General features: G+C 40.0%; 1 protein-coding gene across 1 annotated transcript in view; it reads left to right on the top strand.

Moving 5' to 3' along the window:
- Cand1 (Cullin-associated and neddylation-dissociated 1) overlaps positions 1-27,751 on the top strand; it is a 197,164-nt gene that overhangs the window by 93,455 nt on the left and 75,958 nt on the right. Inside the window, exons 11-15 of the mRNA XM_067153221.2 lie at positions 3,538-3,692; positions 10,009-10,137; positions 10,215-10,346; positions 12,923-13,091; positions 27,159-27,316. Coding sequence (XP_067009322.1) covers positions 3,538-3,692; positions 10,009-10,137; positions 10,215-10,346; positions 12,923-13,091; positions 27,159-27,316 — 743 coding nt within the window. The remainder of the gene's footprint in view (positions 1-3,537; positions 3,693-10,008; positions 10,138-10,214; positions 10,347-12,922; positions 13,092-27,158; positions 27,317-27,751) is intronic.

Genomic DNA, 27,751 nt, shown 5'->3' with positions numbered 1-27,751 from the left:
CAGTTTCATATAACCTGTGTAGAGCATGAACAACGCAAGTTACATGTATCATTTTCGGAAAGCTCACAGAAAGGCCTTCGGCTGCCTTTTTCATGTAAGCTGCACTGTCAGTAAGGAAAAGCAGTACATGGTCGTATTTTATACCTTTTGGCCAAAGTAAGTCCATGGCTTCATTGAATAACCTAGCTACAGTGACATGGTTTGCAGCAAGCATTTCTTTACACAATAGCAAATAATAATGTTCGCAAGCAGTTTTGTCATTCTTCAACACACCAACTACAACATTTCCTACTTTTCTGCCACTTGAATCAGTGGTTTCGTCAATGCTCATCCACAGTTTTTCGCTATCACATACTGCCCGAATTCTCTGTAAAGTTTCTTCGTAACATTTTGGGAGATAGTTTTTCCTTAATGTGGATTCATCTGGAGGCTCAAAATTAATGTACTTTATTAGGAAATTTCGCAGTCCCGGATTATTTATTTTACCAAGAGGAATGTCGGCGCAAGAAGAATGTCGGCGCAAACAAATGCTCTGCACACATCTAAATAATACTGGGAATATTTAGATGGGCCTGCATTTGAAGTAGCTGGTTCAGCTATTAGTAATTGTCGCGAACGCACACGCGAAGCAGCCACAGTATGCTTATTTCCAGACAAATGCTGGATTACTTGAGAACGTTGATCTGCACGTACTGTTTTACCACACGGTTGGCAAAATAATACTTTTCCATCGGTAGTGAAAATGCTTTTAAATTTCACTATATATTGTTGAAGACGCGACCTTGTACTCGACTTCTCTTTTGGCATTATTTTGCAGGTTACGACACATGCATTTACGGTGAATCACTGTTTCAATAAAAAGAATAGCAGCGTACACTAAAGGAAATATTTCTTATAAATCCATACAAAATCACACGACCACGGGAATGATATATGGACCCGAACAGCTAACCTTACTCTTAGGAGTGATGAAATTCCACTACCTAATGGTGGGGCAATATTCTTCCGAGTCTCCCATGTCGTAACGGAATTACGTCACCTTATCTCTCCGTAATTGCTTTTCGCTGATATTCTATAAACAAAACCCGAGAGGGCTGACTCATGAAGAGTTGGAATGACATCATGTAAAGAAACATCTTGTGCAGCACATCAAATCACTGTCTAAATGTAACGACGTAGCCAGTGACCAGCAAGTTTTAGAACTTATGGAGGGAAGTCCATAAATAGCCGAAACATTCAGATACATTATGTTAAATACACTGTTAAAAACAATACCGTAATCGTAAAATGAAAATATGAGCATTGTTTTATAACACAGAAGCTTTTTAAATTTTATTGATCAACAAATATTGCCGATTTATGTGCTTATTATAGATTTTCTTAAAATATGTATTTACATTTTAAAAATCTGAAAATATGTGTTTTTCTGTGAAATAAGATTCAGTTTTTACACTTGGGGATGCACAATAGGAATAATGAACTTCGTAACTTGCGTTAAAACTTATGCAAAAAAAATATGTAATAACATAAAAATCCGCTCCCTACTTATCATCATCATCATCATCATCAGCATCATGAATTCATTCCAGTGAGCCAGGTAGGATGTTTAAGAACGATGTGCCTCCATTTATTACGATCCTGGCATGCTTCCTTTCTCTCTAGGGCATCCCATTCCTCTCTTCTCTAGGTCTTCTCTTATCTGATCTAACCATCTTGTATTCCGCACTAATTTGCTCCCTAGGTATTTGAAACTGTCAACAATTTCAAGGCTTTGACCACAGATTTTCACAATGTCTTTCCTTTGTGTTTCTCCTCTTGATATCACCATGGTCTTGCTTTTTTCTCTATGCTGATTTTCATACCTTACTTTCCAGTTTTCTTGTTCAGTGCATCAAATTGTTCTTGTACTTCTTTGCTGTTCATTCCCTAGATCACAATATTATCTGCAAATAGTATTAACTTCATCTCATTATTTTCATATGCTTCCTTTGTCTCCTTTACAGTTTCGTCTATAGCCATTAGAAACAAAAGAGGCGACAGCGCAGTCCCCTGTCTTAGTCCAGTTTCATTTCTAAAGGATTCTGTCTTTCCAAATTGAGTCTGAACACTATTGACACAGTTTGTTTTACATTGCTTGCACCATTTGTACAGTTTGTGTAGCTAGTCTCTTTTTGCCCATGGTTTCCCACACCTTCCTGAGAACACTCATTACGTAAGTCTATACCTACACTAAAGGGCAAATATTGTCGCCCTATTCTCTCTCTTTTTTACTGACTCCTCACTACTGCCAACTTGACTTTAAATCATAGGACATAACTATCAACAGACTAACCTCATTATAAGTATCAATAATGGAGGTTCCCTTACCCTAGTAAATGATCGAGATATTCATAATTAAGTTGGTTTTCAAGTTTAATGAGTAATTAAGGAAATATACACACTCTCTCTCACCCTCACTCAATTTAATGTTATATATTTCTGCCTTTATTTTGATATATGCATTACTAACAGTATTCCTGGATGTTTGCCTGATGTAAATAATTAATCTCCCTTCTTGAAATTTGCTATTACTTGTTGGACTGAAGAGAAACCATGCTGTTATAATACAAGCAAATACATGTACATAAGCTGTAGTCGATAAGAATACACAAATGCTAAGTCTGCAAACCGTACCAAAGTCGTGACAAGACAAGGTTAGGTTAAGTTAGGTTGATAATGAAATTTCGTTCCATTTGAACTGAACTGATTCTTAAGGAGAATTTTTATAGAGGCCATATCCTGAGAATGCCAGATTCGTTACTTCTGAAACAGTTGGAGCAGTACAATCCTGCTTCAAAAAATACTACAACTGGATGCAGATGGATAAAAGAAATTAGAGAGGATTTGAAAGTGGGGTTACATCAGATGACACTATGGACAAGAAAAATGGTAACACAACACTTAAAAATATGACTTTCCACTTTACACTCACAAAGAAGAAAATCTCAACTAGAATGTACACTACCAGGCGAGTTGGCCGTGCGCGTAGAGGCGCGCGGCTGTGAGCTTGCATCCGGGAGATAGTAGGTTCGAATCCTACTATCGGCAGCCCTGAAAATAGTTTTCCGTGGTTTCCCATTTTCACACCAGGCAAATGCTGGGGCTGTACCTTAATTAAGGCCACGGCCACTTCCTTCCAACTCCTAGGTCTTTCCTATCCCATCGTCGCCATAAGACCTATCTCTGTCGGTGCGACGTAAAGCCCATGGCAAAAAAAAATATATATACACTACACAAGAAAGGGCAAGAATATCAACACATAATGAAGAAGTACTGGGAGGACTGCAAGGCTTGGACAGTTCCTACCAAAAAATATTGTAACAGTGTTGTGTAATGTTTAGAAATGTTTTGGATTTTTTGTTTTGTTTTCTGTATAACCCTCAATTTTGATGAAATATTTTAAGAAATGGAAGTGGCTATTTTTTAAAATAGTCATCAGAATGATGGTCAGTGAGATCTCATTTTGTTAATAACATATTCATAATTTTCATTTTTCAGATTCCCCAAGCAACTTTGACTTTACACCATTTACAGGTGAATTGTATCGCTGCACTTTGATCCGCCTGAAGGCTGCGGATATAGACCAAGAAGTTAAGGAGAGGGCTATCTCCTGTATGGGACAGATCATATGTAACTTGGGTGATTACCTCCAGGTAAAGTAAACTTCTATATGGATATGACAGTCTGTATCTGTTTTGAGCTCTTTTGGCTTCCCTGTACACTGTTCCCCCAAACTACTCCCCATGTAGTAGATTACATACACGGTATCCCCTGCCGGACATTAAAGGTCACCTTCCTCTTTCTTGTCCGACATCCCTTGATCAGTTCTTATTCTTTTCCAGCCCTGACAGTATTAGATTTGCAAGGCCTAGGGAGTCCTTCATTTTCACACACTTCATGGCTCTTATACCGTGATTTTTCAAAGTGTCATGTTTTTTAATTTGTCCTATGAGAAAGATATCAACTACTACCTAAAGGATCTGACTGACCAGTTCACACACATGGTCTTTGTTAGCGATCATGCAGTTGAGATGGTTTTAACTTCTTACTGAATTTGAGGGATCTCGGTAGCCAACCTCTCATTTGCAGTACCCCATACTTCATAACCTTGAGGTAACATTTTGTGCAATTTGGGAATTTTTCTGCTGCAACTAACTATATCTTGGTCAAGCTCACTCCTTTGGAGAAACCTGCATGCAAAGACATTTGCATTAAAGCACCTCATTCTTCAAAGTGCAAACTACAGACTTTGAAAGTCACCAGTAATTTAGTAAGAAGTTCATCCACCTCAACTGCATAATTGCTAACAAAGACCATGTGTGAACAAAGTCTATTAACTTTTTAGGATACAGAGCTTGAAAAATTGCAACAACAACAGGGTTAACAAATTCAGGAGTCTTACTTCTCGGTCTCTATGTTGCAAGTGTAATGGATTAGTATAACTTGGAAACAATATTCTCTAACCCATGGGTAAATAATGGAAATATCGAGCACGATTTATTATTATTATTATTATTATTATTATTATTATTATTATTATTATTATTATTATTATTATTACTACTTGTGAGGTGTGGCTATGAAGTTGTTTACATCTGTTATTATTATTTACGTAGTTGTGTACGAACTGTATTTGGTATAAATCGTGGTTGTATTATTTGTGAGATTATGTCATGAAACATCTGCTGTATGGATATTAATATGTGTTTATTTAATGTAAGAACACATAATTAATAGTATGTCATTTATTATTACCTGTATATATGGTGTACATATCCGCTGCAATGTTGTGCAACACACGGTAATAGTCCAGAACAACTTACCTTTGGAACTGGAGAGTTACAGAAAAATCCACTCATTGTAAATAGGCTATTGGAGACTCTCAAAATTACTAGAAAACATGTTGTGTCGTAGGTATGTATAAGCCAAGATAATGCAATTCTATGCAATTTATGTAATAAATGGCAACACGCACCTTGTACGAAGCTTACAAAAGGGGAACTTGCGCAGGTACACCGGAAAGACTCCAAACTATTATGGTTATGTGAAAGCTGTAAGCCATAGCTAAGGAGTTTTTCCAAGGAGAAGATTAATTATGGGAAACTCTTTGAAACGATGGATAAGATCATGGATTTTTTGGAGTACAAATTTGAAGGAAAGGTTAGAGAACAAATTGCGAATGCTTTACCGATGGAACTGGAGAAATTCCTGCCAAGTCCAATAGCGACAAAGTGGAAGGCACCGTAACCCCACGCACCTGAGACTGTGGCAACTGTCCAACAAGCTAGTATACAACGGACAGCTGGGACATCTCAAATATCATAAACAAAGGGAAGAACAACGCTCAATCGGAAAAACGCTAAATCCAAGTCTGAATGCAACAGCGCAGAACATAGTCAGGACAAGGCTAATGCAGGTATAAAAGATGCAAACATATTGACTGATGCCGTAACAACTTCTAACGATCAGCAAATAGGAGACGAGGGCACCTGGGAGAAGGCTGGAAGGCGGAAGCCCAGGAAAAGTAATATCCCTGTAAGAGGTATGAAAGTAGCAGAAGGAAACACGCTTAAAGCAAGTGCCCGAAACGCATGGCTTTATGTGGGATGTTTATACCGTTGTACGAATAAGGAAGAACTGGTAATGTTTCTTAAAGAGAGCGGCATTGAAGCAGGAAGAATTGTGTGTGACGAGGTACCAACACGGGGCAATAGTAAGGCATTTAAGATAGGAATGCCGTTAGAGATGTTGGATGTTGTTAACCAACCACAGTACTGGCCAAAAGGAGTACTAGTCAGGCAGTTCATACATCCTTTTCAGAGGACAACAGAAGGTGCACGATTGCATAACGAAGAACATCAACAGACTGAGCCAAAAGAGAGATGGGAATGTACCACCTTACCAGAAGCTTCGATGCATAACATAGAACATAGAAGTGCTGAAGAATGCGAATAACTCATTAAGTCAGGATAGACTAAAGACATATGATATTGTGATATTGCTAGAAACGTTCTTAACAGAAGAATGGACTCCACCAGACCATCATGCGGCACATGTGTTGGCGACGCAAGGATTATTGGGGTGCCCAAAGGGAGGAATATCGTGCCTTATAAGCCCAAGTATATCACCGTTCGAACTGACTTATAAAACAGACAATGTATTAGTTGTTAAAACTGCACAGTGCACCATAATAGGGGTATACTTTCCACCAGACATCCACAACAGGACTATTATAGAGGAGTGCAGCACCGCCTTCCTTACTATAAACAAGAACGAGCCTCTCATACTGGCCAGTGATATAAACTGCAGGATAGATCGTAAGTCCACAAAGACAAGACTCGTACTGGATTTTCTGGAAGCAGAGGGTTTATCCCTTCTCAATGATGCAGAAAAAACACACATACTTCTCACATAATGGGAGCAGTACAATAGATCTTGTCTTTTTAAACATGAAGGGACTTCACTTCATGAAACAGATAGTACTTCAAGGTGTAATTATCAGAAAGCACTTATCAGTTGAGACGACTTTCATCACGGACGTAAGAAACAATGTAGACTTCCACCCACAACGAGAGACAAATCCCAGGATGATTAATAGTGACCGTCTAGTAGAGGAAGTAGCAAAAGCACCAGATCTACTAAACATAATACGACATGGAGATTTGAACAAAGTAATACGTACAATGGAAAACGTGTTAGAAAATTCAAAGGAATTAGCAAGATCACATAAACGCAGAGCTAAACCATGATTTAATGCTACTTGCTATGAGGCAAGAAGAAATGCCATTGATGCTCTTCATGCAGTCACTCGTACAAAAACTGGCACAAACGTACAGAATTATTCAACATTAAGGAGGTTTTACAAGAATATAATTAAAGAAGCCAAGGAAGCGTATCAGCATCAAATGGAAATCCAATTGGTAGAAAAGGCAGAAGAAAACCCATACAAGGCTCTGCAACTGAGGCAACCGAAATTTCCTAGGCGCATGGCAGTGGAAACATGGACATCACATTTTGGCAAGGTACTGCAAGCAAGGGACTCCCGACCAATTAAGATAAATACCAATGAAACAGATTTAAATATCCAGCTGTTCACAGAGGACGAAGTAGAAGCGGCCATTCTGCAGAGTAAAGATGGAAAGGCTTGTGGTCCAGATAACATCTTCAATGAACACCTTACACAAACTTTAACAGTGTTCAAAGCGGTTTGGACAGCCATCGTGAATCAATGCCTCATACGAGGAACCATTCCTGACAGATGGAGGTACGCCACTCTAAAAGTGCTTTACAAGGGGAAAGGAAATACTGGAGGGCATCGGAGTATCGCTTTAGAGTGCATTCCATTCAAGATACTGACAATGTTTATCACAAATAGATTGACTGACCTCGTGGACTGTAAAATACCTGAGGAGCAATTTGGGTTTCGCAAGGGAAGATCTACTCTACAAGCAGTTAAGTGTCTACAAGATGACATACAGGAAACTATGAGAAACCCAAAAGGAAAATTACATGTAGCTTTCATATACTTTTCAAAGGCCTTTGACTCAATCAGTAGAATGTTACTGTTGGAAAGACTGGAGCATGTCTTCAAAAGTGATACATCTCTCTTAGTTCTGATAAGAAACATACTCCCAGAAAACTACATACAGATTGATGACAATCTGACAATATCTATCCCAATAGAGCAAACGACTGGAGTGCTTCAGGGAGACCCATTGAGTCCGATCCTGTTTAACATAGCGACCATGGACACAATAACAACAGTAAATTCCAGTAATGTAAAAATATATGTTTACGCGGATGCCATGGAGATTGCATCATCATCTCATGCAGATCTGCAAGCAGCCTTCAATAGATTAGTGGAATGGGCCACCAGAAACGACCTACAGTTGAATGCAAATAAGACAGTAGTTATGAAATTCAGAAGATGGGGAAGAATTGCATCACATTGCACAATTTATTATAAGAACGAAAGATTAACGACGGTCGCATCCTTTAAATACCTCGGAACGACGCTACAGGCTACAGGAACCACATACACACTTCACATCAAGGACAAGGTCGCAACTGCGATAATAGCAATGCACGACATCTTACACCTAAGGAACCTCTCAGTGGATACAGCGATAAAACTATTCAGAGTGAAGATCTCGCCTGTTGTGAGTTACGGATTACATTGTCGTAGGTACAACATTGTAACTGACGTAAAACCTTCAATTATTGTGTTTAATATATTTTAATTAGAGTTTATTTAAGGTTAAATTATCTTTTATTAAGTGTTAAACATGACTAGTATATGGTTTCTCTGTAAATATGTAGTATAACTTTGTATAACCTTAAATACGTATTGTATAACCTAAAAATCTATATGGTCGAAAGCGGTAGAAAATTCCACAATGTTTGTTTGTTAGACTTATTGTACTATAATTTGGTATAGGTGAAAGGTTCTGGAAACTTACTGTAAGCTTTTATTATCCAGATACATGTAGAGACATTACGAATGTTGTAGATATTTCCATGTACATTTTTCTATATCGAAAGAACATTCGAGTACCCATTCGACTAGCTGGTCGATCGATGTTTCGAGTGTGTTTCATTAGAGTGTTGTAAGAACTCTTCCAGAAGTCGATCATTCTATATGGTTGGTCGAGTAGTATAAATATCGAGCTGTCAGTCAGTGAAGGCAGTTCTCAGTTCTAAGTTCGCAGATCTTGGTTCTTGGGACTCAGGCAAGTGATGGAGTGGGAGTGACTGTTGGGCTCCGAGGTGGAGTCTGAGTACTGGACTCAAGTGAGTCGGGCGGTGAATTTGAAAGAGAGTATGTTATAGTGCGCGCATCAGTGTCGTTGATATCTGTACTTGTCAGAATCGACTTCAGGGTACTCCGCTGTTGGATGTTGTATATAGCGTCATTTGCTACTGTGTAAAATTGTGTGTTGTGACGTACAGTGTAAATAAAGTAATTTGTATAAGGAAGTGAACGTGTTCTCGTGTGATATTTATTTACGTCAAATAAAATCGTAACGTAGAACGATAACATCTAATATGGGACCATCTTTCTAAGAGCAATCTTCTGGAATTGGAAAAGATCAAGGCAATTTATCTAAAAAGAGTACTCAGCGTATCTAAATTTACCCCCTCGCAGTTGATATACGAGTTGGTGAGAGAAAGGTTCTTTATAGAGGATCTTCGAGAATGGATGCTATTTTATTCTACACCTGTGTATCAGAGTGCGTTAAAAGAACTACAGGACAAGAAGAAAGAAATATGGAGCATGTTTTACACCACGGATGCTATGATGACTCAAGATTGGCAACATCCAAATTACGATCTGCGACATATGACGCGATTCGCTGTGCATGGATTCCATCGCAAAATATGCGACAAGAGAAGACATCACGACCCTACCTTGTAAATTGTGCAAAAAACAATGCGATCTGTACCATCTTCGAGCGTGTACGGAAAGAACAACATTGTTGAGCTCATTTTGTAGTGAATGAACAATGTACGATATTGTATTTATTTCTTGCCATTGTCTGCATTAAATTCTATTAATTGTATTCTTCTAGAAGCCTGGCCAGGCAATGTATATAAAGAGGCAGTCTTGAGGGTAAAGTGGTGTTGTTTTAGTGAGAGTTATCAGTGCAAGTCATTAATAGAGTATGTGAAATCATGTTGTGATTGGTAGTACGTTGACATGCTATTGCGGCAGTCTTATTCTTATTCTTCGTAACAGTGTTTTGTTCAAGAGCATAGCAAAGAGAATGAGTAGGAGCATATTAGTCAAGTGTTCAAGATGGCAGTTTATTAGTGTGTGTGTGTAGAATATGTGTATTATTTGTAAATATAGTATTCACAATTAACAGCATTTTGTCTGTGTATCTGTGGATACAACAATCATATTAGGTTTCTTGTGAGTCAGTAATTATGCTCAGTATAAGTGAATCGAGCTCTTTATTTATGTTGCAGGGTGAACTTCACACGTGCCTGCCTATTTTCCTGGACCGCTTACGTAATGAGATAACTAGGCTGACAACTGTTAAAGCTCTCACGAAGGTTGCTGGTTCCCCTCTTCGTATTGACCTCAGGCCTATTCTGGTACGTACGCAATAGTCTCTCTGAACTGCTCGTATATGCTGTTTCTAGTACTTATCTGCTGGTGCTTTTATTTTTAGGGTGAAGCAATCCCAATTCTAGGATCCTTCCTCCGTAAGAACCAACGGGCCCTGAAACTCAGCACGCTTACCCTTCTGGACACACTCGTGCGCAACTACAGCAATGCCTTAAACTCAGAGTTGCTCAACAAGGTAAATGTCATCGTTAATACTGTTCCATTAGTAATCCAGGGTGGGGTTCAGAACTAATTTATTTTTAAGTCTTCATGAGGAATTGTACCTGCAGAACTGACCACAGGAACGGAACATTTGACTATATTACATTCAGGTAATATGAAGTCTTCGTGGACACTTGCATGTAGTCACTTTAAAATTTACACTTAATTATCTCAGATGAGTGCTTTTTGTTAGTTTCAGATTAAGAGCAGATGTGTGCCAGTGTACCTTAGTACATGTGTTTGTTCCCTTTCAGTTACATTTGCTGTGTATTACTGTATTGTGATGGTCTGTCTTCATTAGGAAAAGATTAATTAGTTATTTAAATTGCCTGTATCTTAATTAAGACTTCCTTGATAGTCCTAACTCTGTCCTATCTTATCATTGCTATGAGACCTGTCCATGTGATTTATTCCCTTGAAGGTCACGGTGCAGTATATTTTGTGTAGCGGTAAGTGCCGCTGTGGTTACGGTGCAATATATTGCATGTTGGAATTTGAAGTGATATATCTTTGTAACTGTATGTGTTTGGACAACGATTGAAAAACGGATAGCTCCCGACATCTGTTAGCTATTTTCTGAAGTCATTAGGTTATTGTTATCACCACGGGGAGCACTGGAAATGAAATGTTTTTAAGAGGATGTCTTCAGCTTTAGCGAGTCGATTGCAAACAGTTTAAAATGGCTGCGCCAAGTCGAGCTGACTTGCTTACAAGCGACGATACAGTTCGTGAAATTCTTATGAATGATGAAAGTGATTGTTCAGTATTTGAAGACAGTGATGAAGACGATGTAGGAGCTACATCTGGAAATAATTCAAGTGGTGAGGATGAGGTCTTACAGCCGCCACGTCCGAAGCGAACGAAGATAAATAAAGCGCCTGGTAATCACAGAGTTTGGGAAGACGAGACTATAACTAACCAATTCACGCCAACCCCCAACAGTAATTCGGGAATTCAGGATGTTTCACTGATTAAACATTCTTCAGAAATTGACATTTTCAAAAAATTGTTCCCTGTGCCTTGTTTTGAGGATTATCATACCAAAAAACATTACTAAAAATGATATTTCACAATTTTTGTTCTTAAACTAGTTGTTTGATAACATACTTTGTTTAATTCATTCATTTCATTAAAATATAATGCCTCTTGAGGGTTGTTTTACAAACATGTGCAAAAACCTAAATTTTGGGGTGTGCAGCGGGCTAAGAAACCTGACTCTCGAAGAGTTAAAACCCATAGGAGAATAAATTGTGTATCTTATTTTATTCGATGATTACATACAGTAATTCTTGGAGTGTTCCTTTCCACCATAAATGAAGGATTACCAAAATATGTTCTCTGTACTATTAAGCTGTTCAGCAAGGTCAAGTCAATAAATTTTGTACTGGTCTCAGTTTGTTATATACCTGAGACATTATTGGCCCCCATCACCTTCAGAGTAGTCCCCTTTTGAGGCTAGACATCAATTCCAGCAGCGCTGCTTTTACTGGAAGCATTCCAAGAAGTCATTTTCTGGCAATGTGTTCAAAACGGGCTGCTGTTCTATTTGAATTTCGTGCACCATCTGAAATCTTTGCCCTTTCAACTTTATGTTCAGTTTTGGGAATAGGAAGAAGTCTTAGCATGCAAGGTTGGGTGAATAGAGAGAATGTAGCACCAGAGCCTTGTTGTTCTTGGCCAAACCCCATCGAGTCCTGAGAGCAGTATGTGCAGGCACATTGTCATGGTGAATGAGCCATGTATTTTTTTTGCTTGGGGCTTTACGTCGCGCCGACACAGATAGGTCTTATGGCGACGATGGGAGAGGAAAGGCCTAGGAGTTGGAAGGAAGCGGCCGTGGCCTTAATTAATTTGCCTGGTGTGAAAATGGGAAACCACGGAAAACCATTTTCAGGGCTGCCGATAGTGGGATTCGAACCTACTATCTCCCGGATGCAAGCTCACAGCCGCGCGCCTCTACGCGCACGGCCAACTCGCCCGGTCATGTCTTATTTCACCACTAATCAGACTGCTTGCTCTTCACATCCTTCTCTGCTACACATTGCAAAACTTCAACATGAAAGCGGTATTAACTGTTGGACTGTGTTTGCGGATCAGTCGTATGGCGTTGAAGTGAACACTGGGCGACCAGGCCAGAGATCGTAATCAGTTGATGTTCTGCTTTCCTTAAAACAGGAAAACCATTTAAATATTTAGGAATGTCCAATAACCTGCTGCCAAAATGCAGTCTTCAACATTTCATAACCTTCTAAATGTGTTTTTCTATCTTGAACCAGAATTTGTTACAGGTGCAATGTTCATGTAAATTTTCCATTTCACTAATAGCAGAGAGCATGTAGTTAAATATTAGTGGAGTTTCGCTCCCTGTGCACATAAGAAGCTGGTTTTAAGCTCACTGACTCATCATAGCCTGGCAGTACTGATTTTGGTGGGTAACAGTGGTAACACTGTTCAGTATTAGCGCAGGAAGTACAGTCCAGCACTCCAGGAATTTAATGACTAGACCTTGTGTATCCTTTGCTGTTCATGTTTTCTCCTTTGCTATTTCAGGTAATAGTAGAATTGTCTCCTCTGCTGTGTGAAGCTGACCTCCACATTGCCCAGCTAACGCTCACCTTACTTACGTCGATCGCCCAGCTCCATCCAGCTGCCTTGGCCAGGGTATCTGACTCTATACTCCCAGAGATCCTCATCTTGGCCAAGTCACCTTTGTTGCAAGGTAAGTTTTTCTTTCGTATCTGTATAACATGATTTTCAGGAGTTATCTAAGGAACGGGAGCTCTTTGTCTAATGCAGGGGTTCTAAACTTTACTTTGTTCATGACACACTGTCCTTTGTATTGAGATTCTGTGGCACACTAACGCATGAGTTCAGTGTTTTGTTTGTAGGCCAGCATTCGGAATTCTATTATGTTCTTGTTCTGGTACGCTTTGAGGTCGTTAGTTTGTCATGTATTATATGCGTCATTGTGTACATATTTCTATTAAATAATCTAAGTTCAGTGTGGATATGTTTATGATTAAAAGGATCTAACAACAAAAGTGAGAAAGAACCGATTCCAAGTGTGGTGTGAAAGCAGGGAAACAAGAGAATCACGAAACATGCAAGTCTTTGGTCAGTTGAACAGAAAATTTGTGTTTGTCTTCATTTCTATAGGAAGCCAACAAGCTTGAGTTCGTTATCAATACCTCAAAGGGGTTCACCTACAGATTATTATTTTAATTACAGTATAATTATATTTAATTTTACCATCAGTGTCTGAAGTTTTGTAGTGAAAACCTCTGGTATAGTGGATAAAGAAATCTTAATCTTTGTGTGTAAGAACTAACAGCTTCATGATGGTAAAGTGGACAGCCAGTGAATTAGAAATTTAATTTTGATTCTGTAGTATAATTAAAATAGAACCTGAATTCTCCACCCTCTTACTAATTCCACTATCTTAATGTACGTACAAACAATTCTTAGACCTAAGTAACTCACTAAATCTGCTCACTATGAACTCGATATATGCTTTTGAGTATTTTAAGAGAAGCTATTGTCTAAAGCTATTTTGTTTCTTTAAAGTTTATTTATTGATACGTGATTATCGTAAGGACAGTGGATCAGAAAGAACGCAACAATTTCTGGTGCGGAGACATGGGTAATTACCAGGGCTCGGGAAAGGAAACTAGAGGTCGCTGAAATGTGAATGCTGAAATGGGTGAGTGGCGCGTCAAGATTACACGGAATAAAGAATGCAGTGTTCTCCCTAGGAGCCGGCTAACATAGCCTAGATGTGTGCTAGTTACATAATATTAATCCTTCCCAAGTGAATAAGTTTTTGCTTGTGAGTGTAATTATTTTTTGTAAAAATATTTTTTATTCTTAACCCACATGAAAATGCAAATATGTAAGTACTCTAAGGTGTATTAAGTCATTCATACCTGATTGAGGTGGTCAGCTTGTAGGTATCCATATAATCTTGAGAAAATAAATCCTTAACTGCTGGTTTTAGTGCAAAAATGGCACAAGTCACACCTCAGAGTAGTCTTGATTAAAATCACTAAACAACTGAGCTGTAATTCACTTTCTACTCTACTTCATAATTCACTATGACTTCTGCTATAAATATTGAACTGGCAGATTCATTAATAAGCATATACAATAACAATCTAACTAGTATTTCTTCTTCTTCTATGACCGCATAGGATCACTTAAGTCAGTCCATCGTTCAGGTCTCTTTGAAGGGATTGTTCAGGCTTTGCGGTCCTCCCAGTACATCTTCTGATGCTCCGATCTGCGTGCCCTTTCCTCGATTGAAAATGTGCGTGGTGTTAGTTTGTTTCATGTAACGGTAAAGCAGAGGTTTGTATTCTTGAGTTTTGTATTCAGTTTTATCTTATTTGTGGTGTCTTCTGTTGTAAGGCCTATTTCCTTCAGATTCTTACTTCTCTGATCCATTTATATCCTGTTGTGGTATTTTTTGAGATGAGATTGTGTTGTACTAGTTGTTTCTGAAGTCTCGAATCTTGCATCCTCATGACATGTCCAAAGAATCCCAGTCTCTTCTTTCGCATAGTATCTGTAATGGGTTCTAGCTCTTTGTGCACGACTTTGTTAGGTATTATCTGCCACTGTTCATCTTTCTGGTATTTTTTGTTGATGCAGGTTCTTCCAATCTGCCTTTCAATTTTCTGAAGTCTGTCAGTCTTCAATTTTTTGTTTATTCAGGTGAAGTGATTCTGCTGCATATGTAGCTTCCGGTGTTATAAATGTGTTGTAGTGTTTTATTTTTGCATTTATTGATAAACATTGATAACATCCCATGTCAATTTTTGTGCTTTAGCTAATCTATTTGTTCTTGTTTGGATTGAGATTTTTTTTCAATTAGGTTATGTGTTATTACTTCTCCAATATATTTAAATTGAGCTAGTATTTTGATTTTATTACCATTTACGGTAACTTCTTCTAGTTGTGTTGATTTTTGGGGCATAATTTCTGTTTTTTCAAATGATATTTTAAGGCCAATTTTATTTGCAATGTTTTGAAGTTTTGATATCTGTGTTTTTGCTTCTTTTATGTCCACTGCTAGTAATGCTAAATCGTTGGCGAAACCCTGGCAGTTTGTTTTGAATTTTTGGCCAATCTTTATTTTTAGGGGACATTTTCTAAACCATTCCCTCATTACCATTTCTAGAGCACAACAACAGCGCAGGTTGCTCGGCTCCTATCTAAGGCAAGGGTGCCCCTATAGGAGCTTTACTCTGCTAGAACCCCACCACATTAGAATGAAGTGTCCTACAAGAGTTAGCCAGTTTTAGCCGTTGAGGCCCTCACTTCAGAAGTACCAGGTTCGATTCCCAACCTGGTCAGGGGTTTTAATTGCCTCTGATTAATTCTTCTGACCTGGGTACTAGGTGTTTATGTTTGTTCCATCCTCTGCATATTCAGATAACACACTGCACTACCAACCACCACAGAAATGCAATAGTGATTATATCCCTCCATGTAGTGTTGACATCAGGAAGGGCATCTGACCGTAAAACAGGGCTAAATCCACATGTGCGACACATTTCACACCCGCAACCCTACAGGCGTGGGAAAAGCGGTAGAAAAAGAAGCAGTACTGTACTGTAAAAACAAAATTTAATTAAAAATCAAATGCTGCACTGTGCATTTAAATCATCTTTGTAGGCCTACCGGTATCGTGAAATAAAAGGCACCATGGCTTTGAAAACCAAGAACACATTAATTTTAGCAAATAAAAATTTGGTCGGGTTCTATCTGAATCGCTGTCTATGGGCCTAACACAGGTGTCTGATGATATCAAGGGAGTGGAACATGTCGGACCAGTATCTACCACTGATGTGTTAGCTTGAATTCTCTTCTGAGACCTCCGGAACATTTTAGGGGTGTTTGGCTCCTGTTTGGAGCTTTTTTTGTGTTGACAACATTATTTTGTATAATGTGGAGATTCATAACTTCAGCAACATCATATTGCGAGGCTTGCGAAACCTCAGCCCATGAGATGGTTGGTTTAGAAAACATATTCACTGTAGGTGTGAACTTTTCATTGTGGTGTAACCAATTTGACAGTTATATGTATAGCTAAACTGTGAAACAGTCTAGTAAATGTATTAAATAACTGTAAAAGAAAACCGCACTGCCGTGATACAAATGTGAGTATTGTGTAGGTCTACGAAAACGAAGAATTGTAGTGGTAGTAACGCCCCTAAAGATGGCGACTGACTGATTCCGGCGAGAGCATACTCGCACAGACAATAGTGACTGAAAGGCCAAGTGGTACTACCAACCATGCCATACGCTAAATCCCTCAAAAGTTGAGAAGAAATCTATTTGTGTTGCATGCTGGATTATCGGTTCTGCCGCACTGTCAAAATCCTGATTATAGTGGTCCTACTGTACTTCTTTAGTAGATGCTACTTCCGGAGTAATATACTTCAAGATGGTGTACGCCACCCTTAGGGCTTCATTTGCACTTGTTTGCCACTTTCCACTGTTCATTTCAGTGGAGTGTAGTGTATGGATGTGTCACAATCAAAAGATTTAAGTGGTCTGTATTTTTAAGCTCCCCTTACAGGTTTTATAACTCGTTCTACTCTAATGACCTGTGACATGTTTCTACAGCTCTGATGTCAATTGTACTGTAAGATGGATACCATATATTTCTGTTACTTGCTGCTATCTCTGTGTCAGTTAGTGAACCTTTTATTATTATTATTATTGTTACGGAGATCTCCGTGGTAGTTAGAGGTGAAAGAAGGTGCGGGCTGGAATAGGTCTCAACTACAAAATTAAAGTTAATTTAAAACTTTAACAAAGGTTATATTTTCTTTTCAAAATCAACAAATAACAGAGTATAACAGGTACCAAGTAGCAGATCAACAATTAACAAATTACAGCTCATTACAAAATTTGGGCTTCGAGCCCCAAGTTTACTTTCTGAGCTCTCAGCTCACGATCACAATTGCTAAAGGGCAGAAAACTCCTAAGTACAAGGAGCACTTGCTCCTAATTACAATGTTAAGGAAAAGAGCAGACCCGCTCTCAATTTGACAAGCCTCTCAAAGGCCACAACAACTTTCACTTCAGACTGCCCTCAAGGCACACCAGGAAACAGGGGTATTAGATACCCAACCTACAGGGCCTTTACATGAGGAAAACAAACATCAGGTTAAGTTACTGGCCCTTAATGCAAAATAGAATGGAGGCGATAACTTGCACTCCTACACAATGTTTTTGTCTAAAAACCTATGTGGCGCTAGGCCGATAATACAGGGGCCCCAATCTATGGAGGTGACTAGTCGGCAAAATAAGTTTAAGACTTTAAGAAGGAAGAGAAAAACGGTTATGAAAACATAGTCACCTCAAATTCACAATGAAGGGGAGTTCGAGAGGGTGAAGCACTCTCTATCCCCGCTTTATAGTAAAAGAGATTTGAATTTTTTACATACACAGAAAGGAAATTTACATTTTAAAGGAATAGGTTACATATTAAAGGCTTCGAACCCTCTCCGAGAGTTAAACTGCTGAGCTAGCGAGAAATAAAGATGTTAACAGGCCATTGTCTTGTTGAAGAACAACTGCTTGAAGAAAGAGGCGCTTCCCGCCCCCTGCTACATATTCACACACTAAGAGAGATGTTACTGAAGTGGCCCCGAGACAAGAAAATCAGCAGTTTATGTACCCTCGTGGAACATTCGAGACCTTTCAGGAATGAGTAGACACACCCTTTCGCTTTATTGGCTAACATCAAAAGTTACACACAACATGAACAAGAAACCTAGGATTGAAGGAAAATTAATTTAGAAAATTTGGGATTGGCTGAATTCAAAACTGGCGGAAACAGAGATCAATATTGCCAACCCAAAACCTGAAAGAAAGAAATTTAACAAAGAACAAACTTATGGATACAAGGTTTCTTCAAAAAACGGTTCCATCACTTCGCACCAGAGTGCACAATCGTAGTCTTTTCTCTGTAGAGACATCTAGAAGAGAATGTCCACACTTCTTGATACGGAATAAACAAACATAAATCGAAATAGACACAGTTCAGAACTCTTCAAAATTACCAAATTTACAATAGTGACATCTTCCGAGAAACCGTTGAGTTAATACAGTTTGTTAAAGTTCAGGCTTTCTCCTGTAGAGGAGTTTTTCAACTGGCGCAATATTTAAATTTGCGGGGTCGGGGTGTACCAACCGGTACAGACCCCCCCCCCAAAAGTCCTTCCAAGGGGTGACACCGAAGAAAACAAAAATTTTTATTTTAAAACAAAGTCCACTTTTTTTTTTTTTTTTTTTTCAGATTGGATGAAGAAAAATTTAGCTGAGAAAATACCAATTTTTCAGTAGTCAGAGATCTCTTAATAGGTTTGATATTGGTGGGTGCAGCTAGATTAAGTCCAGTTTTAAACTTTTGTAGTAGATTTTGATGGAAGGTCTCTATGTTTGTAGTAGTTGAATTCAAAAAACACTTTAATTCTTGAAGAAAAAAATTTTTTTAAGTCCACCAAAGGTTGATTTGAAGCAAAAAATTATTAATCGTAGAAATAAAGTCTCCATGTAGCTGAAGAAGAACCTCGGCTGTTAAGTTTGACGGCCAGACCAGCCGCCACTGCTAGTGTCCAGAGGAGGCCGCTCGGACCCCTCAAGTACTCTGACATACACCTCTCCCGCTACTATGAGAGGGGTAGTGGTGGTGAAGCACGCCGCACATGCGACGATTGTTTACAGTCCGCGGGTAGTTTGCAGGAGGACTCCGGCTCACCGTACACTGGTTGACCTCACTGGAGTGGAGTGGGCCCGTACCCCACCTCAGTAGCGGTACGGCGCCGCATAGCTGCGGGGGCACTGAAACATTAAGATCTCGGCGGCAGAATTTTGTTGGACCATAATGGTTTTAGGGTACAGTCTCTGCGGTGAGGTTGAGGGGCCTGCGGCGTGGAAGTTTTTATTTCATTTTAATTAGCCACTGGTGTGGTTTAGCAGGAGACGGGAGCGTGGTAATGGCCGTATGGAGAGGACAGCAGAGTAACCTCAAGGAAGGTTTCACAATATTTATACAATGCAGATTCAACCACATGTAAAAATATAAGGGGCAGAAGGCCTTAAAATGAAATTAAAAATATAACCTCGAGGATTCTTACAAAATTATAAAGACCAAGTTAGCACGGAAATTACACAGGTTTCACCTGCGACAGGTGAACCCTAAATATCCTCTCGGTGGCTGGATTGCTTAGTAACAACGTCACCGGGGTAAGGAAATCTAAAATGACGCACGGCCCATGAAATCTGGGGGCAAGCTTGCCCGCGGGAACAAAATTCTTGACCATAACCTGGTCGCCTACCTTCAGATTGGTGGGTCTCCGTCCACGATCATATCTTTCCCTAACCTTTTCATGAGAAACCTTAAGGTTGGCCTTAGCCTTCTTCCAAAGCTCTTTAATGTTGTCAGGATCTATTGTCTCAGGTAGAATATCACTCGGAGACCAAAGGTTAGAGAGCGGCGTGTTTGGAACAAACTTGAACATCAAAGAAGCTGGAGTAAATTTATGGGATTCATGAACCGCCGAATTCAAAGCGAAAGCTAACCAATCCAGGGACGTGTCCCACCTGGAATGATCGTCGTTATGGTAGGCAATAAGAGCCGACCTCAGATTACGATTGACCCGTTCAGCTAGAGATGGTTGAGGATAGTAAGCAGAAGTAGTTACGTGCGAGATGGCTAGATCAAAACAGAATTTACGGAAAAGATTGGAAGTGAAAGCTTTAGCATTGTCGGACACAATATATTGACACGGACCAAAAGAAGCAAAAATGGAATTTCAACAGGAAATAGTGGACTGAGCGGTAGCCAGCTTAGTCGGAAATAACCAAGAAAATCTAGTAAAGCCATCTACACACACAAGGATGAACTTGTTGGCATTCCCCTTTGACTGGGGGAAGGGTCCTACGTAGTCGATGTAAAGACGTTCCATGGGGCGCGACGCTTGATGAGAAGACAAAAGCCCTTGCTTAGTGGACATGGTGGGTTTACTAAGCCAACAAGATTTACAAGCTTTAACTAGTTCACGAATTTCACCGTCCATACCTTTCCAAATGAACATCTCCCGGATCTTTTCACGGGTTTTGAAGATACCTAAATGCCCCCCTAATGGGGTCTCATGGTAGTACTTGAAGATCATGGGCACAAGAACGGCTGGGACCACCACTTTCATCTTATTATCATGCCTCGACGGGCAACATAAAACACCATTCCTCAGTACATAAGGGACGATGTGTTTCCCAGAAGAAAGGGTTTCCATTATCGGAGCCAGCGTCGGAGCTTCACGTTGATGTTTTTCAATATCCCTAAAGAGCATGGGAGCATCTGTTAGAATGGCATTGACCTCAGGTAGTATGGACTCGGGAGGTGAAGAACTATCAACCAGTTCATGGGTCTCTACATCATTGGAAAACATACGGCTTAGTCCGTCTGCCACAACATTTTCAGTACCTCTGATATGCCTAACATCAAACTGGAAGGCAGAAATCCTGATGGCCCAGCGGGCTATACGACCCGTACGACGCGACCTAGCTAAGACCCAACTTAAGGCTTGGTTATCTGTCTCCAAGTCGAATTTGACATGTTCCAGATAGAGACGGAACTTTTCTAAAGCAAATAAGACTGCCAAACCTTCAAGCTCATAGATGGAATACTTGGCTTCTTGAGCCGATAGAGTCCTAGATGCATAGGCAATGGGTCGCCTCCCTAGTTCAGTCTCTTGAAGAAGGACTGCGGCCACAGCCGATGACGACGCGTCGGTTTGGACGATGAATTTCTTAGAGAAATCAGGCATAGCAAGAACAGGGGCATTACAGAGAGCTAATTTAAGATCTTCAAAAGCGGCTTGTTGAGAAGGTCCCCACTCAAATTTTATGCCTTTCCTACGAAGTAAGTTCAAGGGCGCCGCTCTATTGGCGAAATTTGGAATAAATTTCCTGAAGAAATTCACCATACCAATGAGCCTAGCAATACCTTTGATGTCCTTGGGAGGCTTGAAATCACGGATGGCCTGTGTTCTAGAGTGATCGACTGCAACACCATTGGGCGACACAATATGCCCTAGGAATGACATGGAAGGTTTAGCGAAAGCTACTTTGGACAGCTTAACTGTTAACCCTGCGTTACGAAGGCGATTAAGGACATCTTTTAGATGATCAAGATGTTCTTCAAAGGTCTCAGAAAATACGACGACATCATCCAGATAATGATACAAGTACTCAAATTTGATGTCGGAGAAGACCCTATCTAGCAGTCTTGTAAGCACAGCTGCTCCCGTGGGGAGCCCGAAAGGCACGCGGTTGTATTCGTACAAGTTCCAATCTGTGGCAAAAGCTGTCAGGTGTTTGGATTCCTTTGCTAGCGGTATCTGGTTATAAGCCTGATTGAGGTCCAAGATGGTGAAGAACTTAGCTTTACGAAACCAGGAAAAGCAAGAATGAAGATCGGGAAGGGGCACAGATTGTAACACCACCTTCCGATTGAGAGCCCTATAATCAGTCACAAGCCTGAAGCCACCTTCAACATCTGATCTATGATTTCCTTCAAAGCTTTCATTTTAGGTGGAGATAGCCTATAAGGTGGAAAACGGACAGGAATCGAATCCATAACCTCAATCTCGTATTCGATAAGGTCAGTAACTCCAAGAGTCTCAGAGAAAACCTCTGGAAACGACTGACACAACTTACGAATACTCTCTGCCTGCTCCTCAGGGAGATGTCTAAGGTCTAACAACATCTCATCCTGGGTAGGCGAAACAGATGAACACGACACAGAATTACATTTTAATAAGGGAATTTTACAACTTGAAGGAAATTTGAACGAACACGTCTTGCTCAGAAGATCGAGCACTAGACCAGTATGGGACATGAAGTCTGCTCCCAATATAATGGGGCAAGACAAGTGCTTTGCCACAAACAGTTTAACCTTCCTAGTAAATTTAGAAATACGAATTTTGGCATATAAAGAACCTAAAATTTCTAATGGAGAAGAATTAGCCGAAACATATTGAACTGAAGACGAGCAATAGTCAGGAAGTTTACAAACAATTTCGAATAGGGCGGTTACAGGTTCATTATTCAATTCAGTCTTAAGAAATGGAACAGGTGCGGGGGTATCCGCCGCAGTCCTAAGACATTCTTTAGGGCCTTCAAAAGATGAATTCGAAAACTGAGTTTTCCTTGAGAATTCGGCAGTTTTACTTGGGGCTGAGCCTCGGAAAGAAGAGTTAGTCGACTCAGCCGAAGCCACTATCACTTGTTATTATTGGCATTGGTGGAAGTTGCACCAGAAGTTGAGCAGGAGGGGGTGCTATTCGAATTTGGGCAATTCTTGGCGATATGGGAAAATGCGCCGCATTTGAAACAGCCTTGAGATGACCCTGCTCCATTCCTTGTCCCACTAGACTTGATCAATGGACATTTATTGCGAAGATGGTCAGGCGACCCGCAAGCGTAACATTTACGTGGTGTGACGGGTCGGCGAGGTGGAGGCCGAAAACTACTAGAGGATGGAAGGGGTTCTCTCGCGACACGCAAGGTATCGGCGTATCTAACTCCTTCGGCTGAGACAGCCATAGCCTCTAACTCGGCAAAAGTTTGCGGACGCGACGTAAAACACAAGTATGATCGGTATGATGGAGAAATACCTTCCACAATGGCCTGTACAATCTGATCTTCAGGGAAGTGAAGGGCAAACACCCTGGTATAGAATTTAATATCTTGGATGAAATCAGCAAGATTTTCATCCAGACGCTGTACACGGTAGTAGTATTTTTGTATTAATGATGACCTTGCCCTAGCCGGAATGAAATTTGCCAATAAATGGGCGTGGAAGTCTTCTATCGATGATTGTTCGGCAGTGGCTCTTACTATTTTGTCTGAGAGGACACCAATGGAATAAGTGTAAATTATCTGAAGGATTTGACAGGGAGAAAGAGAATAAACGAGGGCATGATCTTGGAATTCGACTAAAAACCTTAAGAAAGCAATGACATCACTTGTGGAGTTAACAGAAAACTTGGAAATACCTCTAAGTAACATAACTAATGGATGGGGCAAGCTGCTGAAACCAGGTGACATAGTAGGAAGGGGCCTAAGTGGCGGAGAAGCAGATTCCGAAGGTGCATTATTCAACACAAAGGGTGGAATGGATGTGCGACGAACGGACTCAGCTCCTAATGGAACAGAAGTTTGTTGGACTTCTACAGATTTCGTACTTTCTTCCCCGGTGGGAGAATGCTCCTCGCTGACAATGTTTACCCCCATGGGCGGGTCAGTTTTGGGAGCCGTTGCTCCAGTTAACAATTGGCTAACTTTACCTGACGATTTAGAAATGTTTTCGATAAGAGCACTATCCTCTTTCCCCTGAACATCACTCAACTTAAGAGACAATAGATCGTGAAGTCTATTATAAAAATGGAAAAGTCTAGCTTGTACACGCTTAAGTTGATTTGGTGATGGATCATTTTCTTCAAAAAAAAACTAACTACGGATGCTAGTTCCGTAGTATTGTCAGTGATCGTGGAGAGAGAGTCGTCAATCTCTTGTCTCACCCAAAGTTGGGATGGAAACAGGCAATTCAAGGGAATCTTTGAGCTTTGAGGTATCGGCCGCAACCGTGCCTCCAGATTGCACATTTCTAATTGTTAATTCATAAATCAATTCCTCCTTGCGCAAATAGCCGGGATGGAGGACATCGCGAGGGCCGGGCATGATGACAGAACATTACAAATTTGGAAAAAAAACAAAAGAAAAACCAGCGACTGAGAAAATTGTTAGAGTTCAAAACAAAGTAAGTCTTAGCCGCCAGAAGGGGCTAAATTGAGACCCATTCAACCACGGTCTGCTACCACTTGTTACGGAGATCTCCGTGGTAGTTAAAGGTGAAAGAAGGTGCGGGCTGGAATAGGTCTCAACTACAAAATTAAAGTTAATTTAAAACTTTAACAAAGATTATATTTTCTTTTCAAAATCAACAAATAACAGAGTATAACAGGTACCAAGTAGCAGATCAACAATTAACAAATTACAGCTCATTACAAAATTTGGGCTTCGAGCCCCAAGTTTACTTTCTGAGCTCTCAGCTCACGATCACAATTGCTAAAGGGCAGAAAACTCCTAAGTACAAGGAGCACTTGCTCCTAATTACAATGTTAAGGAAAAGAGCAGACCCGCTCTCAATTTGACAAGCCTCTCAAAGGCCACAACAACTTTCACTTCAGACTGCCCTCAAGGCACACCAGGAAACAGGGGTATTAGATACCCAACCTACAGGGCCTTTACATGAGGAAAACAAACATCAGGTTAAGTTACTGGCCCATAATGCAGAATAGAATGGAGGTGATAACTTGCACTCCTACACAACGTTTTTGTCTAAAAACCTATGTGGCACTAGGCCGATAATACAGGGGCTAATCCCAATCTATGGAGGTGACTAGTCGGCAAAATAAGTTTAAGACTTTAAGAAGGAAGAGAAAAACGGTTATGAAAACATAGTCACCTCAAATTCACAATGAAGGGGAGTTCGAGAGGGTGAAGCACACACTATCCCCGCTTTATAGTAAAAGAGATTTGAAGTTTTTACATACACAGAAAGGAAATTTACATTTTAAAGGAATAGGTTACATATTAAAGGCTTCGAACCCTCCCCGAGAGTTAAACTGCTGAGCTAGCGAGAAATAAAGATGTTAACAGGCCATTACCTTGTTGAAGAACAACTGCTTGAAGAAAGAGGCACTTCCCGCCCCCTGCTACATATTCACACTCTAAGAGAGATGTTACTGAAGTGGCCCCGAGACAAGAAAATCAGCAGTTTATGTACCCTCATGGAACATTCGAGACCTTTCAGGAATAAGTAGACACACCCTTTCGCTTTATTGGCTAACATCAAAAGTTACACACAACATGAACAAGAAACCTAGGATTGGAGGAAAATTAATTTAGAAAATTTGGGATTGGCTGAATTCAAAACTGGCGGAAACAGAGATCAATATTGCCAACCCAAAACCTGAAAGAAAGAAATTTAACAAAGAACAAACTTATGGATACAAGGTTTCTTCAAAAAACGGTTCCATCACTTCGCACCAGAGTGCACAATCGTAGTCTTTTCTCTGTAGAGACATCTAGAAGAGAATTTCCACACTTCTTGATACGGAATAAACAAACACAAATCGAAATAGACACAGTTCAGAACTCTTCAAAATTACCAAATTTACAATAGTGACATCTTCCGAGAAACCGTTGAGTTAATACAGTTTGTTAAAGTTCAGGCTTTCTCCTGTAGAGGAGTTTTTCAACTGGCGCAATATTTAAATTTGCGGGGTCGGGGTGTACCAACCGGTACTATTATTATTATTATTATTATTATTATTATTATTATTATTATTATTGTTATTGTTATTGTTATTATTATTATTGTTATTTCTAGTTTAGTTATTTTGTTGGTTTCTGAGAGAATATATTCCTTTGTTCCAAATTATATGCACTTCTCTCATAATTTTCTAAAGGATCGTCCATTGTTGGGCAGTGGTGGTAGTGGTGATTATTGTATTAAGAGGAAGTACAACTGGGCAATCATCCTCTATATAACACCAATCAGAGAGAAAAGATGGAAGGGAACCGACACTTTGAAAAATGCAGGTATCAGCCAAAGGAAGACAAGGGCCACAAAGGGCGTGAAAATAAAGGACTCCCTAGGCCTCGCAACCTAATACCATCAGGGTCGGAAAAGAACAAGAGTTGACCAAAGGAGGTCGGATAGGATAGATGAAAGTAAGGAGCCTGGCACAAGTACGTGGAAGCAATGCCAGTGCTCGGCTATGGGCCCCGTGGTCGCCAATCCACGCTCCAAAGTTCAGAGCCCTGAGGCCCCTTTTAGTCACCTCGTACGACAGGCTGGGTACACTGTGGGGTGTTATTCTACTGCCCGCACCCACAGGGGGACATTTTCGGTCAGCAGTATGAACATGCTGGAAGTAGCAAATTTAAACATTGGTGTGCCATGTGTGGACTTCTGCGCAGTCTTCTTGAAAATTGTTATGCTTTTGTTGTGTGTTCTTGTGTTATATACCTTTTACTTTCAACATAAGTAAGATTAAAAATAGACATTTACTACTTTCTAGTGATAGAAGTGCTTCATTGTCTTGGATGCTGATGACTTCAATTTTCCTCTTGTAATTTGTGACAGAAAACCAGCCTTGCATGTTCGGGAATGTTTCGAGAAATATAATGAAAGAAACCTTATCAGCCTTCACTTAACCAGCTGCTGATCCCAAAGGCCGGCAATTTACAAGGCAATGCATGGTCAGCACAACAAATCCTCTTGGTCATTATTCTTGACTTTGTAGACTGGGACCACTATCTCATTATCAAAGAGTTCCTCGTTTGTTCTCATTTAGGCTGAGTGGGCCTCAAATTAGCTCTCAGATCCAGGTAAAAAATCCCTGACCTGGCCAGCAATTGAAACCAGGACCTCTCGGTCAGAGGCAGGCTCTCTACCCCTAGTTTGCAGGGCTGGCAGCAAATATGGCACACTTGTGAAATAAGTTTACAGAAAGTGGAAACTACAAGAAGCGTGTTGTGAAAGGTTTTATTCCGGATTTTGTATAATTTTGGCATAGAATAAGCTGTATGTGTAATGATGTTTTTCTGTGGTAAATTGTGAAAATTGGTTGGATTGAGCTAACAGTGAAGTTACAAAAGTGATGGATTTCAAATTAATTGGATACCTTTTTGCCAACAGGTGCAGCTCTTAATTCAATGCTAGAGTTTTTCCAGGCCTTGGTGAAGGCTGGCCTTCCTGGTCTAGGTTACAGGGACTTGCTAGCAATGTTAGTAGCTCCTGTTACTCAAAGCAGTATGACTGGGGCTGCGGGACCTGTGGCTGTCCTGCATAAGCAGGTAAGTTGAGATTTATTAATATTATTCAGGTCTCTCTTCCCCCCCCCCAAGAGAACTGGACAGGAATAGTAGTCTTGCCCATAGTTTTGATTGAAGCTTTCACATTTTGGAATACTTTTGGACTCACACCAGTGTGGAGCGAGATAAAGAGCTGGAAAACATTGTGTGTTCCTCAGAAGTAAACGGTGATTGTCCACTGTTCTTCAGGTTTTTCAGTCATTTGTCTGACTCCACAGTGACATCAATCCAAAGGATTCTTGTCTTGCACCTTTGTAAGTCTGAGAACAATCCTGAGTATTAAAAAAGCTAGTGTTTTGGGAAGTAATGACTATAGCATTAATGTCTCTAACAGGAATGTAATCTGTGTAAATGAAATAAAGAGTTTCGTCTGTACTTTGGGTGGAACATTTAAAAATTGTATTTACTGCATATGCG

The sequence above is a fragment of the Anabrus simplex genome, chromosome 8 (genome assembly GCF_040414725.1).
Source record: "Anabrus simplex isolate iqAnaSimp1 chromosome 8, ASM4041472v1, whole genome shotgun sequence".
NCBI classification, from domain to species: Eukaryota; Metazoa; Arthropoda; class Insecta; order Orthoptera; family Tettigoniidae; genus Anabrus; species Anabrus simplex.
This window is presented reverse-complemented; position numbering and strand designations above follow the sequence as displayed.